This window comes from Mustela putorius, unplaced genomic scaffold (genome assembly GCF_011764305.1).
Source record: "Mustela putorius furo isolate JIRA1106 unplaced genomic scaffold, ASM1176430v1.1 tig00003853_pilon_pilon_pilon, whole genome shotgun sequence".
Lineage (NCBI taxonomy): Eukaryota > Metazoa > Chordata > Mammalia > Carnivora > Mustelidae > Mustela > Mustela putorius.
In genome coordinates, this window is record NW_025422005.1 from 57477386 (window position 1) to 57492304 (window position 14919).

Sequence of the window (14919 nt, forward strand, 5' to 3'; positions counted from 1 at the left end):
ATTAAATCGTCTTTTTTTTAGATATAAAACCAAATTTTTATTTTCTAATCTTTTTTATTTTCTTTCTTTGTGTGTGTGTGGGGGGGGGGGCAGAGGGAGAAGAAGAGAAAGAATCTTAAGCAGGCTCCAGCATGGAACCCAAGGCAGGGCTGGGTATCACAACCCTGAGATCATGACCTGAGCCAAAATCAAGACTTTGGACTCCTAATTGGCTGAGCTACTCAGGTCCCCAGATATAAAACTAAATTTTTTAAAATAAATACCAAGCATAAATTATTTTACAACATAACTGATTATTTTGGCTCTATCTTAGCCAAATTGTAATTTGAGGTCCAGAGCGCCACTTTGAGGACATTAAAAGTGAAATTTTTTAAAAATAAAAAGTGTATTTTTCCATATTCTGTTCTTTGTGTTTGAATCTATTCAGAAATATTGATAGAAAAGTAGTCTCCTATCAGTAGGATTCCTACAGGTATTTCACTTAAATGAAACTTTCTAAAGGCATGGCACTGTGCTTTATCCAATAGAACAATGTAGCTTTGAGACATTATAATATAGAGAGACAAGACATGGATTCCACTTCTGAAAGAATATAATAAAACTCAACACAGGCTAGGTTCTTCCCAAAAATATCACTGGGGTATATATGTGAAAAATATAAGGCAATTAAAAAGAACCACTTTAAATAAGAACATTAATTGGAAAGTTTTAATTCAACAATAGATTTAGAAAAATCACTGGAATTAAGATTGCTATCACTTTATGATATTTTATAACAATCAGTAAAATTAAAGCCCAAGTACATAGCTACTACATTAGTAGTTGTACTGGTTGCTAGAGTTGTACATTATTTATTTTCCATCTGCTGCATCATTTTAGCCATTTAGTAAGGAATAAAGTAAATAAAATATTCAGGCAGAAAATGGTGTGGGAAAAGACATAGAGATGTCCAAGTTTGCTACTATTTACTGGAAAAGTGCCAGACACTTCTCAATCAAAATATGAAAGCATGTAAAATTAATTCATAAATAATACCTGTGATAACTAACAAGAATTGACAGACCCATCAATGAAAGAAAGTTAATTACTAAGGGTCAAACAGATATTTGGAAAGTGTGAAGTCTTTTTTCCATTTATAAAGTTACTCCAACATGATTTAAGTGGTATTCCAGGGTCTCACAGTATTTCTCTTTTCTTGCTTGAAAAGCTTAGAAACCTACTAGAATTCTTGGAAATGTTATGAGAAATAAAACAGAAAATAAATAAAAAGGAATAGTTACTAGGTCTCTGCCTGTAGCAATACTATCTAAATGTTTTCTACCCACATAATATTTGAGATAGGTCTCAAAAATATGTATTTAAAAACAGTATCATCCACTTTTCCTCCATTCCAACCCCAAAGTTATTCTTTGCTGACTCTGACCTCCAAAGAATCACTGGTAAGCAGAATAATAGACTCTACATATCCCTACCAAGCAAGAAAATACTGCAGAGCTTTAACTTTTGTAGTTTGCATTTGTCTAAAGTCGGTTTCCCTTGATGCAAAACTCGAGATGGGGATTGTTATACAAGCAATTAATGGAAGAGCTGTTCTCCAGTGAAATCTTAAAGAAAGGCCCGAGGGCGAGGAAGAAACTGGCAAAAGACACAGGAATTGTGATGGCACAGTGCTCAGGGAGATGAGTAGTTCCACTAGATGTCTCACCTTGAAGAAGGAAACAGCCTTGTGTGCCCCAGTATCAGGGATTGGATGTAGTTATTCCCAGAGAAGAGGTGATGGTATAACCTGCCAAGCATTTCACAATAAGTAGGCTCTTGCTGATGGTAATTTTGAAGAGAAGTGTCAGATATGAGCCATCAGGAACACCTGTAGGATAAGAACACCAATTTGATAAAGAGAATCTGGGTAGGTCCCCAAAAGTGTCTATTATACTATCATGAAAATAGTAGATTTTTTTCATCTTTCAAACTGAAAGCCCCTTAGTACTAGAGATTCCAACATGCTTGCATCTAGGAGAGGCACTGCCTAGAACCTGCATGCTTTCAACCACGGTATCTAACTGAGATCGCCAAAGCAACCGGTATTTCAGTATGGACCCAGAAATTGACTATGTCAGGCTTTTTGCAGTGAGACCCATTTAAATCTGCTTTCAAATCCTTGTCATTTTTCTGAATAATATTTTTTCTTACAAAAAAAAGACACTGCTGTATTCTACAAATAGAGTCCCAGTTTCCCTAAGAGATAGTAATCATCAATTGAAACAAATCTGTGTTCTTCGGTAACTAAAGAAAACGTTTGCAAAACTAGATCAGAAGGAACAGGGAAGTTCAGAGTTAACACCCTTAGTTTTCTCTTTGGGTGTGTGAAAAATCATGTAAACTCAAAGAGCTGATTCTTAAGTTCTGCAAATTCTGACTTCAATTCTCCCTAAGATCCTTCTAATAAATCAGGAGAAAGCCACAGACAGATGAGAATAGATTTCCAGGAGAAACTAAGACAAGTTAACTTGAAAGTTTTAGAACTAAGCCAGAAAATTAAGTTGTAGATCAGAATTTACAGTGTGTTATTTTTTAAGAATAAAAAATTGACTAAAATATTTTAAGTATTTTAAGTATATAATAGTTTTATTTAATCATTTATTTATTATTTATTATTATTTAAATTATTATTTGAGTCGTAATATATTTTACATAAAATAGATTATTAAATTTTTAATATATATTTAAATTTAATATTAAATTTAAATATTAGAATATTTTATATTAGAAATTGACCAAAATAATATATTTAAAATATATTTTATTTAAATAATTGTTTCTTTTTATTACTTAAATTATTATTTAAATAAAGCCAGAATTAGATTAAGCAGTGAGTAGATAATAACAGTTAAGGGTTATTATATGAGCACAAAATTGCAAATATGCATTTGTTTTGTTTTGTTTTGTTTTTATTAACATATAATGTATTATTTATTTCAGGGGTACAGGTCTGTGATTCATCAGTCTCACATAACTCACCATAGCACATAGCCTCCCAAGTGTCCGTGCCTGAGCCACCCTATCCCTCTGACTTCCCTTCCCTCCAGCAACCCTCAGTTTGTTTCCTGAGATTGAATCCCTTATGGTTTGGCTCCCTCTCTGGTTTCATCTTGTTTCATTTTTCCCTCCCTTCCCCTATGATCCTCTGTCTTGCTTCTCAAATTCCTCATATCAGTGAGATCATATGATAATTGCTTCTGCAAATATGCATTTGTTTAATTGCCTGTCACCTTTACAATATAATTAGTACAGCTGTACATGGTCTTAGTAACTAATTCTACTGTCTTGAGTATAATGGAGTAGAAAACTACTTCCTATATTTGAAACCTCATTGATCGTACCCCATCACCATATATAAATGACATTTCCATAACAAGGTACTGTCTGTCATTGAACCCCCAAAGACACTCATTGATAGGAGGTTGGAAGCAACCTCTTCTAGTGTTGGACTAAACATTAAGGTGATTAAAGAAGAATCCTATCTTACTTTCCTTTGTTTCTTTGTTTACTGAAGTATACCAAAGTCTCTGACTAAGGAAAATCATGTTTACTCTATTTCCTCCTTGACCAAAAAAAAAAAAAAAAAAAAATGTTTCTATCGTGACTCTGAATGGCATATTTAGTGAGATAATATAGACTTGGGAAGACTGACTTGTTATTTTACTGCAAGAAAAACTCCACAGTATGTTTGGTTTTGTCTGACACTCCAGCTGGGGTGGCTTCAGTCCTCTGAAGGACTCCATCTCTGAACTATAAAATGTTAGTGGTCAAAGAGACACAGAATCAAGAACCACTTATTCTTAGGTGCCTTCTAACTGAGTGTGAACAGCTTCCCTTCCATTCATCAGCCACGTGGCTGTCTCAGTGCATTTACTCGGGGTGACATCAGTCATCATCCTGTGAAACTGTACCACATTCTTAGTCTCAAATGTCTACAACTGCAAAGTCCTTTTTCCTTAACTTACACTTGTTAAAAAGTTACACAGATAATAAATGAAAACATTGCCACTATAAAATTTCAAATAACGGATGAACAGAGCATCTCCAAAGTGGGAAAAACAAACAAACAAACCTACCATCTTTGTCATTCCCCACTATACAGCCAATGCACAGCCTTGGCCTAAGAGCCACGTCATAGGTCAGTGTATTAGGAATTCAAAACTGTGTGCCTTCTGGGCATTTATCACTGGCCCTTTTGACCTCTGAGTTCCCTGCCACCTCTGAGCAATACTTCTAGCATGGTCTAACTACACAACGATGTGTTAGCCGTTAAATAAAACCAAAACCTAAGTCTAAAAGAATCATAGTTTGACTAAATCTAGCTTCCACAAAATAATTCTTCACTTCAAAAACCTTATTTCAGCATAAGTGACAAAAAGTTTTCACTGAATCCTTCACTTTGAAGTTCATTATTTTGAAATAGAGTAAAAAATTATACCATTGTAGAGGCTTTAAAGAAGCCTGCAGTGATGATAACCAGGAAGCTGATTACCAGTACTATTTTGGGAATTGCTACAAAGAAGAATCCACAGCCACCTATAGTCCCCTACTCCTGTTTCTAATAGTTTCCACTCTTTATGCTATATATGAAGCTGAAAAGAAAACCCTCTGTTCGAAGGGCTCTAACAGAATCAGTAAACGGTTCAAGCTCAGCAATCCAAAAATTCACTACCGTTTGAGGTGGCATATTAAATATAGGCTTTAAAGCATTCATGAAATAAAGGAAATGGAATTTTTAAAATTTTTTTCCAAAGAGGCAGAAATCTGAAAACACAATATGTAAAGGAGTGTGAGCATTTACCTTTAAGAGAAAATGTGAAAATCAAATGAAAGAAAATTTTATTCAGTTCAAGCATTTCATTAAGAGGGGCACCTGGGTGGCTCAGTGGGTTAAAGCCTCTGCCTTTGGCTCAGGTCATAATCTCGGGGTCCTGGGATCAAGCAGGGAGCCTGCTTCCTCCTCTCTCTCTCTGCCTGCCTCTCTGCCTCTCTGCCTACTTGTGATCTCTGTCTGTCAAATAAATAAATAAAATCTTTTAAAAAAATAAATAAAATAAAATAAAAAGAAAAGAATTTCATTAAGAAATGAATAGGAGACAAAGGTACTTTCAGTCATAATGGACAGACATCCCAAAGATGTTTCATTTTTTGTTAATACTTGGAGTACTGGAGCAATTAATAAAAGAAAAGTTATAATGATAAGGTAACCAAAGCCAAACATAATTTTAGCCCTTACATTCAAATTTCCCCCCAAAAAGAATAGTGCATTATGTCGGCATGAAACTATAAAAATTATTCTAGTAGTCAATTTGTCATTTCTTACAGGAATCTCAAGTAAAGGGGAATAAACAGCTTACTTTTTGGATACTTTTAGCAAGTCAGAAAGCAGTATCTTGAAAACTATATATTATGTTTATGTTATTTAACTACTAAACATTATATATGTATAGTATATATACTTATTTCTACAATGGTGTTTATATATATATTTATATATTTTATGTATATAAATACATATATTTTTTTGTGTATATATATATATATTTTTTTTTTAATTTGGCTACTAAACAAACCTTTAAAATGACCTAAAAGAAGGATGCAAGCCTAAACAACTTATAGTTCATCCATTAAGATCATGGCTGTTAAAAAAATGAAACAAGATGGGATCTGGAGGGAGACAATAAGAGACTCTTAATCTCAGGAAACAAACTCTGAGGGTTGCTGTGGAGGGTTGGAGGGGAGGTTAGGGTAGCTGGGTTATGGACATTGGAGAGGGTATATGCTATGGGCAAGTGCTGTGAATTGTGTAAGACATGATTCACAGACCTGTACCCCTGAAGGAAATAATACACTATATATTAATTTTAAAAAAATCATGTCCATTATATTGCCATTAAGGTATTTGCAATCGTGTAAGTCAATTTCTATGAGTTTTACCAGTCTTCTTGTTGTTCCAGTGAATTGTTAATGAATTTTTTTACAAATGTAGCCAGGTGATTTCTTTTTTAATGTTTACATTATTTAAAAACGCATGAAAGAGAGTTTAATAAATAAATATATACACTATATGTTATTCCTTTGAACATCTGTGCATAAGATTTTTGAGAAATTTTGGAGGACTTTGGTCAGTTGTAGCATATTTATATCTCTGTCTTTTGATGGTCAGATTTCCTAGGCTTCGAAACAATTATTTCTGTTCATTGCTTATGGATTTTACATTTCATTGCTTTGTTGACTAAAGCTCATTAATACACAGAAGCATCATGGTCACTGCTAATATCCCTTTTTCTTCCTCCCTCCCTCCCCACTCTCCTTTGGTTTCTAATGGCCATGGATAAATATCTTCTTTTGCTACATATAGATTCCTCAGTTGTTAAGGTAGCAAACTGTTCAAAGCCTAAGATTTGACACTTAGCAATTAATCTTTTTTTAAATTTTTATTTTATTTTTTCAGTATTCCAAGATTCATTTGTTTATGCATCACATCCAGTGCTCCGTGCAATACGTGCCCTCCTTAATACCCACCACCAGGCTCACCCAACCCCCCACCCCACTCCCCTCCAAAATCCTCAGTTTGTCTCTCAGAGTTCACGGTTTCTTATGGTTCATCTCTCCCTCTGATTTTCCCCAATTCACTTTTCCTTTCCTTCTCCTAATGTCTCCATGTTATTCCTTATGTTCCACAAGTAAGTGAAACCATATGATATTGACTTTCTTTGCTTGACTTATTTCACTCAGCATAATCTCCTCCAGACCTGTCCATGTTGATACAAAAGTTGAGTATTCATCCTTTCTGATGGAGCCATAATACTCCATTGTATATATGGACCATATCTTCTCTATCTATTCATCTGTTGAAGAACATAGTGGCTCTTTTCGTAGTTTGGTGATTGTGGCCATTGCGGCTATGAACAATGGGGTACAGATGGCCCTTCTTTTCACTGCATCTGAATCTTTGGGGTAAATACCCAGTAGTGCAATTGCAGGGTCTTAGGGTAGCTCTATTTTTTTAATTTCTTAGGGAATCTCCACACTGTTTTCCAAAGTGTCATCAATTAATCTTAAAATATTTTTTATCACATTTCTGATTCATAGAGAGGAGAACTATTGATAATACCTTTATATCCTTGATGTGTCAAGTCTTCTACCAATCACAACAGTTAAGTAAATGCATTCTATTACATAGATCCAATTCTGCTTCCATAAGCCACATCATAGGTTCATGAAAAAAATTATTTGCACACTTTTGGCAGAAAGTAAAAACCCAAAACAAAACAAAAGAAACCAAAAAAAAAAAAAAAAAAACTTTTAAAATTTATTCAATCTATAGCTGTGTTTGTTCTTTATGAGTCAGTTTTTTCTCCAGAAACACTTTTGAACTTTCATAATTATATGAAAGCATAAAATACTATATTCTATAATATTTAACCAATGTGTTCTGAATTGTAATGGTAACAGTATACAATTTTTATTTGAGATATGGCCTTCCTAGAAACCAATTTCTTAGCATAAGCTAGAGCCAGGATTTTGCAGAATTTTAAAGAAAAACATATTTCATAAATTGAAGTTGCAGTTCCCTTAAGACAAGTTCTATTTTGGGGTCTACATTTACAATAGCTGAGACTGTCACACTCATTCACCTTCATCATTAAAAAGCCATACAAAGTTCCTTTCTCCTCTAAAGTTAGAAACGTTGGCCTTGTAGATTAACTTTCTGAGTCCATTTAAGTTTACCTCTAGAGGTGTATAGACTGGGTAACCAGTTAGACAAGATCAGATCTTAACACTATGAAAAACCTCCCATACTCACTACTTTTTAAAATTACTTGTGAAAAGTAAAACTTTCTTAAGAACCTAGTCTGGATACTTTTAAGAAAACAAAACTATTTGGGACTTGCATAAAAACTGTTTCTAAAAAAAAAAAAAATGGGGAAGAAAAATGAAATGGCAAAAGGTCCTGCCTCTTAGCAACACCTGGCCAGCCCTCTCTAGATTAGCGTTGGTGCAAACTTGTGTGGGTCCAACTGTAATGCATGGTCCAGGGGGTCTGTGTCTGACTCAAGCACACCCAGGTATTGGTGTCTGAGGAAAGCAAACATATATTCTTTGGAAAAGGTTGCAGCATATATTTTGTTGCTCTGTTGTGGGATGCTCTCTAGAGGTGGTGCTAGGGGAAAACGATTATGCTGATTATGAGATGTCAGACATTAAAAAATATACTCAGAGATGCCAAAACTAGATTGTAGCAGCTATTACTGTAAAGAGCAACTGGTCCTGACTTCGAGCTACCGAAGGAAGTAGCCCCTGAAAGTTACTAAGAACTATCAGAAAGCCCTCTAGTTGGGACCCATGTCCACTGCTGAGAGAGAACAATAATTAGAACGATTACCACTGACAGCCACCACTAGAAAACCACAGATGAAACAGTAGACTTCCCAGCCATCTTCCCGTCATCTTTCCTAAATAGGACATGCAAATCCTTTTATCTGCTGGGCATTCGAGAGAAAGATAACAAATGTTGGCCTTTCAATATATTCCAGATTGAATATTTCCAGACAATAAATATGAAACTGTTAGAGACTCAGAAACTTTCGATATGGGTTTTACTGAAGATAAAGACCTTGGATTGTAGCTCAACTTTCAATAAATATGATAACATTTATTGTTGCTACACTGAATGCCATCTACTGTTCTAAGTATTTTTTTGTATATATTTACTCAGTGTATTAACTATGAGGTATGTGCCTCTACTATACCCATTTTACTGATGAGGGAAAGTTAAGTACACAAAAGTTAATTAACTTGCCCAGTTTTTAAGTGAGGAACACAGACTAATTCCAGAGCTATGCTCTAGCTTCTTATACACCCAGAAAAAAATGCCCCTTTGCCAAAGATAGCCACATCCTAATGCCTAGAACCTGTGAATATGTTACATTACATGGCAAAAGGGACTTTGCAGGTGAGTTTAAATTACCGACTTTGAGATGAGATTATCCTGGATCCAGTGGGCCAAATCTAATCACACAGGTCCTTAGAGATAGAGAATCTTTCTTGGCTATGGTCAGAAGGAAATGTGAATATAGAAGAACGGTCAGAGAGATACACAGTTGCCGGCTGTGAAGATGAAAAAGGGGGACTATGTGCCAAGGAATGTGGACATTTACTAGAAGTTGGGAAAAGCAAGGAAACAGATTTTCCCCTAGAGATTCCAGAAAATAATGCAACCCTGCCAGCACCTTTGTTTCAGCCCAGTAGAACTGGTTTTGGACTTCTAACCTACAGAACTAAGATAATAAATTTGTGATGTTTTAAGCAACTAAATTTGTGATAACTTGACAGCAGCAGAAAAGTACTAATATATACTACCTTGCTGAAAAAGAGTTACTGAAGCATTTTCTTTGCTTGGGCAAAATGGTTTTGCTATAAGCTTAGGTGTATGTGTTGTTTCTCTTGTTTTGAACATATCATGTGGTTATTTGTCCCACATTTAGCACTCAACCAAATGTTACAGAAATTGAGCATACTTTAAGTCTCGCAGCAGAGCTATACAACTGACCAGATGCCATGATATAGATCTTTGATAACATACATGATGGCTTTTTACCAAACAGTGGGAAGTTACTGTTCTAACATTCAGAATACAAATAATCTGATTCTTTACCAAATTCTGTCATCAGGGCCAAAGTATTTTTTGAAGTCTCACAATAAAATGAATTTATTAAAAGGGAGATTGGTACATTACTACAACGAGCTTTTCCAAAACTGTACCAAAGTCATCAATATTCACCATAACAGATACCACAAAATGGGTTGAGTTATTTTTCTCATATGGCTGTATTTATATACACAAATACAGTGAAAAATCAGGGCACTGGCCTTTGCAGGCAGTCTTTTGGGAAGCATTCCACCTCCACAAATTATGAATGCCACAGACCCTTATCAAATGTAACACTCGTTGCTATCTGCTTTGACTAAAGTGGCAGTTTGCTGCCTGATAAGATATAGCTGTATATCTGTATAAATATAGAAAAAAAAAAAACTATACCAAGGGGCAGTAGCAGTTTCTTAGTTGATGAAATGTATTGATTGAAAAAGAAATATTAAAGCTTTAGAAAGCAGCAATAAATGCTTTGGAAGACTCAGGCCGTCCTAAGAGTAGCTTCAGAACAAGTCTTCAGGGGGCGCCTGGGTGGCTCAGTTGGTTAAACACCCAACTTTTGATTTTGGCTAAGGTCATGACCTCAGAGTCATGGGATCCAGCCCCACATCAGGCTCCACGCTCGGCAGGAAGTCTGCTTGAGATTTTCTCTCTCCCTCTCCCCAGCTCCATGCTTGCTCCCTCTCTCTCTCTCCGGAATAAATAAACCTTTAAAAACAACAACAAGAAAACAAGCCTTCAGAACAGAGATTGAATCCCACAAAGCTTTGTGATGGATGAAATTAAACCTGCCACATACAGTACACTCATATTCTTCCAGCAGTCAGGTTGTGGAGCATTACCCGTTCCTCCAAGCATTGTAGACACGATCATAATTTAGCTTCTATGGTCTGGATTCATACAAACATTATTAAAATGGTTCTTGCAGAATAAGCTGGAGAAAAGCAGTCAATATTAACTAGGTAGCCCAGATGTTGACTGCTGAGATAAATAGTCAGAACAACTTCACCTCTACCACCCAGAGATGTAGTGGCTTATTTTGAGCAACAGTGGCATTCTGTCTGTTGTATAGAGACCCAATAGGAAAGGGGGGGTCCACCAGGAGGACCAAGCTCATACAGTCTTCTGGACGGATAGAATGAGTGTTATGTGTGTAAAGGGCCATAGGGATTGTTTTTGTTTTCATAACCAGTGCCATTCCCTGGTCTGGTGGATTCACCATCATTCCTTATGTTGCTGTCCTTTCCAAATAACCTGTTTTCTTATTCCTTTTGAATTGACCATTTGTACAAGTGAATAGACAAAATTAACAAGCTGAACATGATCTGAATAGTGACACTGTTAACCTAAAATTTTTTTAGTTTTTATTATTTTCTTAAGGCTAAAAGCAGTACATAATCATTGTAGAAAAATTAGAAAAGACAGAAAGCAAAAAAGAAAAAAACCATATGTATATATATGTATGTATGTGTATGTATGTATACATACATATATGCATGTATACAATGAAGTCTCATTACCCAGTATAACCACTGCTAATATTTAGGAATATACTCTTTACACAAATATGTATATAAACATGTTTCAGCAAAAATAGTATGATAACATAGTAATAGCATCATGGGGTATAATGTTTTATAACTTCCTTGTTTCACTAAGGACTAGTATACTTTTGTAGCTGCCACCTAGAACTTCATTTTTAATGATCACATATCATATTATTGTGCGACTTTACTGTAATTTATTTAATCAGTTCTCTGTTATTAGACTTTTAAGTGTGGTTTGTAACTTTTATTATTACAAATAATACTATGATGAACATATTAGTAAATGAATGTTGCAACTTGTCTAGTTATGTACTTAAGCTAATTTCTAGAAGTTGAATTGCTGGTTAAAAGTTACACAGTTTTCCGGGGGGAGGGGGTTTGGGAGAAGGGGGTGGGATTATGGACATTGGGGAGGGTATGTGATTTGGTGAGTGCTGTGAAGTGTGTAAACCTGGTGATTCACAGACCTGTACCCCTGGGGATAAAAATATATGTTTATAAAAATAAAAAAAATTAAAAAAAAAAAAAAAAAAAAAAAAAAAAAGTTACACAGTTTTCTAAGGATTTTAATGGCTGTCTATAGTTTCATCTTTAAATGGGAAGGAAAACAGATTAAAATCAGAAAGATAAAAATCATTCAACATCTCTAAATTAATAACTTTCAAAAAGATCTGAAATGCTAAATGAAAACACACATAGAAGTATTTCAACTAGGGCCTTCTTGTTAAACCATTCAAATACACGTGCATAAGGTTAATGGGTTTAAGTGAGAGTTATTAAGTTTACAAATCAACAAATAAGATGATTCCCTAAATAACAGGCAATGACATTACAATATTATCTTCTATTCTATTAATACTTATTTAAGAACGAAAAAAAAATAATGTCAACTGTATTGAGATATCATCTTTATTATTTAATACATTCTGTTATGTAAATTATTTATATTTTTAATATTTCATAACTGTTGGTTTCTTGACTTTTCTTCTACTATATTATGAGCTCACTGAAGCCAAAAATTATATTCTGTGTATCTCTGTAACACTAGTAATCAAGCCCTAGCATATGGTAGGCATTCAATAAATGTTTGCTTTATATACATGGGCAACAAAATTAATTTGACTTTTTTATTAACTAAATTAATCAGTTTCAGGATTCTGTAACTACATTGGCAGAAACATTATGTTTAAATTGCATATTGGAATTTTCTTATGTTTAATTTGTTCAGATATATTTTATATTAAAATTACCAGTAATATACAAAGTAATACTGATTAAAATAAAATAGCATCTGTATGTAATCTGATAAGGTTTTTAAAGTGTACACTGAACTTACAACCTGTCAAATAGAAGACATTTTCAATGAAGAATAACTTAGGATGATTTCGGAATTATATAAAAGATGGTGTAATGCCATGTTTCAAATTATTTAAGAAAGAAATTAAGACTATGCCATGAGATCACTTTAAAAAACAAGATCAGCTTTTGTTATGCAAGTAAAGATGTTACTGTTCTTAAACTTGACTTGAAGAGTGGTGCGCTGCTTAAAATACTATAAAAATCTTTGAAGCTTATATGTGGAAACTGTTTTTAGTCTGTTTTCATTGTTTTCTATGTGAATGAGAAATTTGTTAACTAGGCCTAGTTCTTGATGATACAATCCTAACCTCTGTTACTTCTGACTTATAGGGTATCTTTGTTACTAGGGTTCAGCCTGATGGACCAGCATCCAACCTGCTGCAGCCTGGCGATAAGATCCTTCAGGTAAGAGAGACAAGAAGCACCGTTTTCAACTGCCACACTAAAACAAATATGTACTCACGTTATAGAGTAACTTGAATTAAATGATTGGAAGTAAGTCCTTTTCACATTTCTTATTTGCCTTTATTTTGGGGGGTTGAGAAGCAAATCAGAAGCAAAGTCAATCTGATATAATCCTGTATATTTCAGTTTTTGGCACATGGTAGATGTTCTGTGTATTTTTGTTTATATGAATACTGGGGTTTTTGGTGATACAAGAAGAACTGAAACACACAAGATCTATGCAGAGCTATCAAGTATAAATAAGAGTATTGGAGTACTAAACCAGGGTATCTGTGTTGACTTTGGATGAGGAAGGGACTCATCCATATTTAATTTCTCAACAGTAAGCTTATTACAGTTTGAATACTGTGAAATGCATGGTTGTATGCCCCTACTCCCCCTTCTTAAATACTTGAACAGATGTTTACCAAATATAAGGTGACTTATTAAAATGTACTGTCTGATGGAAAGGACTTTCTAACTTAAAGCTCTATGTAACAGAAAAGGGTCACTCCAGAAAACAGTTAAGAAAATTCTTGGTGTAACCATTTTGCTGTCTTTATTCTCTCTGAATTCACTTCTGCTTAGTCATTTCCTACATTCCAGAGAAAGGCCCTTAAGTATCTTCAGTTTATTTAAAATTCAGTGTTTTGACTTATTACCCTGAAATTATCCACTATATAGCTAGGTGGAACTATCTGAAATTTTAGATATTTAACCACTGAAGCAATTATGACATGGTTCCACATAATATATTGAAGATATAGGGACATTGAGAAGATAGGACATGTGGAAAAGGAACCTTCTTGTTAGACTACAAACAGTTACAGCAATGCAAGGACCCCACACAACTCAGCTCTAAGGAGATAGTCTATCTTTTATTTACTGAACACTTTCAAAAAGTCCTAGAGAAGTAGAAATTCTATATAATTATGTATTTTTATATATTATATATATAGCCTTAATATTTTATTCTCAGAAATATTTTAAATGAACTAGGAAGATCATGAAAACTCAAGTTTTCAAAAATAATAATTCTCTGAAGACCACAGGTTGCCTGAACCTGTGACAATGTCACAATAGAAACAGCATCCAGCAGATTTGAGTCCATTCCATGCAGGCAGAAGACCAAGCCAGCAGTTGATCTTTAGAGTTAAAATCTTGAAACATAAAAGACACATAAAATATTCTGAATTTATTTTTACCATTTGGTTATGGAAGTTCTATATTTTTTACTTCCTAGCTAGCTTTCTGATCTTAAGCATTTTACATCATGTCTATAGGACTCACAATTATTATGTGTAAATGAACTGTGGTTTATATTATATTATATTACATTATTTTGAAGCTGATGTCCCCTCAGCTTCAAAATTCAACTGTTCAATAATTCTATAAATTTCCATGAAAAACAGTCAAGAATAAATTCACAATGTAGTTCTCTAACACTTGGTAAATGCTGTTGTTTAGCAGAAGAAGTGGATAGTCTTTTCCTCTACTGAATTTCAAAGAAGTTATTTTGAACCTCTGAGTCTGAAAAAAAATGTAGCCAGTTAATCTCAGATCTCTGATCTATTTGAATGCCATACCGGTTAGAGAGGCCTTCCATAGCTTGAGACAGTTTGGGAGTAGCCTTCATCCATGACAGAGTTGGCAAAAGAAAGGTTTTTCTCTCGGATTCAGAAAATATTTATATATATTTATATATTTATATATATATATAATAAGTTAAATATTATATAAATTAAATATATATATAAATATTTATATATATGTATATATACACACACACACGCACATACATACACATGTGTATATATGTGAATAATCTGTGTATATATATATGAATGTTAAATATATATGTTATATGTTAAA

At 34.1% G+C, this 14919-nt stretch overlaps 1 protein-coding gene across 4 annotated transcripts in view; it reads left to right on the forward strand.

Moving 5' to 3' along the window:
• The window catches only part of LRRC7 (leucine rich repeat containing 7), a 572538-nt gene that overhangs the window by 532494 nt on the left and 25125 nt on the right, over positions 1–14919 (forward strand). For 3 of the 4 annotated variants that reach the window (XM_004762996.3, XM_013061642.2, XM_013061640.2), the window contains one exon: positions 12934–13008. In XM_004762996.3, the coding sequence (XP_004763053.1) occupies positions 12934–13008 (75 nt within the window). The remainder of the gene's footprint in view (positions 1–12933; positions 13009–14919) is intronic. The other variant, XM_013061643.2, reaches the window with a different exon arrangement.